We start from the raw sequence: 766 nt of genomic DNA, 5'->3' as shown, positions 1-766 counted from the left end.
GCACAGATAGCCCATTATGTAGCTTTGTGCTTAATTACAAACAAACAACTTTACTCATCCTATTTTTGTTAACCAATTTTTCAAATGCTAGAAAATCACCATCTTGGGATGGTTAATCATCACTATGCCTTTATCTGTCAGATTGTATGTTTGTTAGGATTTGTTTGATACAGCACCGTGCAGTTTAAAATGTTTTTGTATTATAAAGGGTTTTCATTAAAAGTTTATACTCGCAGGAGAACTGTTAAGTGTACGACCTGGATTTGTTAATTGGATAGCTGGTTTATTTAACATCAACGAGAGAGTTGTTTACACCGGAACCTGGTGCCATGGATTCTTTTCGATGGTAGCTGTTGGTGCAACCAACGTGGGATCCATTCGAGTTTACTTCGACAGAGTAAGGTCTTTTGTTATCCATTTATCCAAACTAACCAATATCACAATTTCAATCTGAACTAATCCTAGCAGTTAATACCTACGATTTTCTGTATTGTGTGCTAGAAATATGTATTCTTTTATCTTCCAAGCAGCCGTACCATATCCTTTTATCGTAATAACCCAGCAGCTAATACTAGTGTTTTATTTCAGTAATAGCAATGATTTGTATTTTAATTTTTTTTTTTTTTTTTTTGATAAAAGAGTTAGCACAAAAGATCACATATAAAGTGTAATAGACTTAAAATAAGACCCAAAACTCGAGCACTTTCAAATAGTTTACTATTCTTCTTCAGGAGAACAAAAAAGAAAAGTCAACTATTCGAAAGCG

The 766-nt window shown here is 33.3% G+C and overlaps 1 protein-coding gene across 1 annotated transcript in view; it reads left to right on the top strand.

Annotated features, from left to right (window-relative positions):
- The window catches only part of LOC106468687 (phosphatidylserine decarboxylase proenzyme, mitochondrial-like), a 51555-nt gene that overhangs the window by 45945 nt on the left and 4844 nt on the right, over positions 1-766 (top strand). The window contains exon 8 of the mRNA XM_022397053.1: positions 237-397. Coding sequence (XP_022252761.1) covers positions 237-397 — 161 coding nt within the window. The remainder of the gene's footprint in view (positions 1-236; positions 398-766) is intronic.

Source organism: Limulus polyphemus, unplaced genomic scaffold, assembly GCF_000517525.1.
Source record: "Limulus polyphemus unplaced genomic scaffold, Limulus_polyphemus-2.1.2 Scaffold3113, whole genome shotgun sequence".
In the NCBI taxonomy this organism is placed as follows: domain Eukaryota; kingdom Metazoa; phylum Arthropoda; class Merostomata; order Xiphosura; family Limulidae; genus Limulus; species Limulus polyphemus.
The sequence above is the reverse complement of the archived record's forward strand: the minus strand, read 5'-3'. Positions and strand labels throughout refer to the sequence as shown.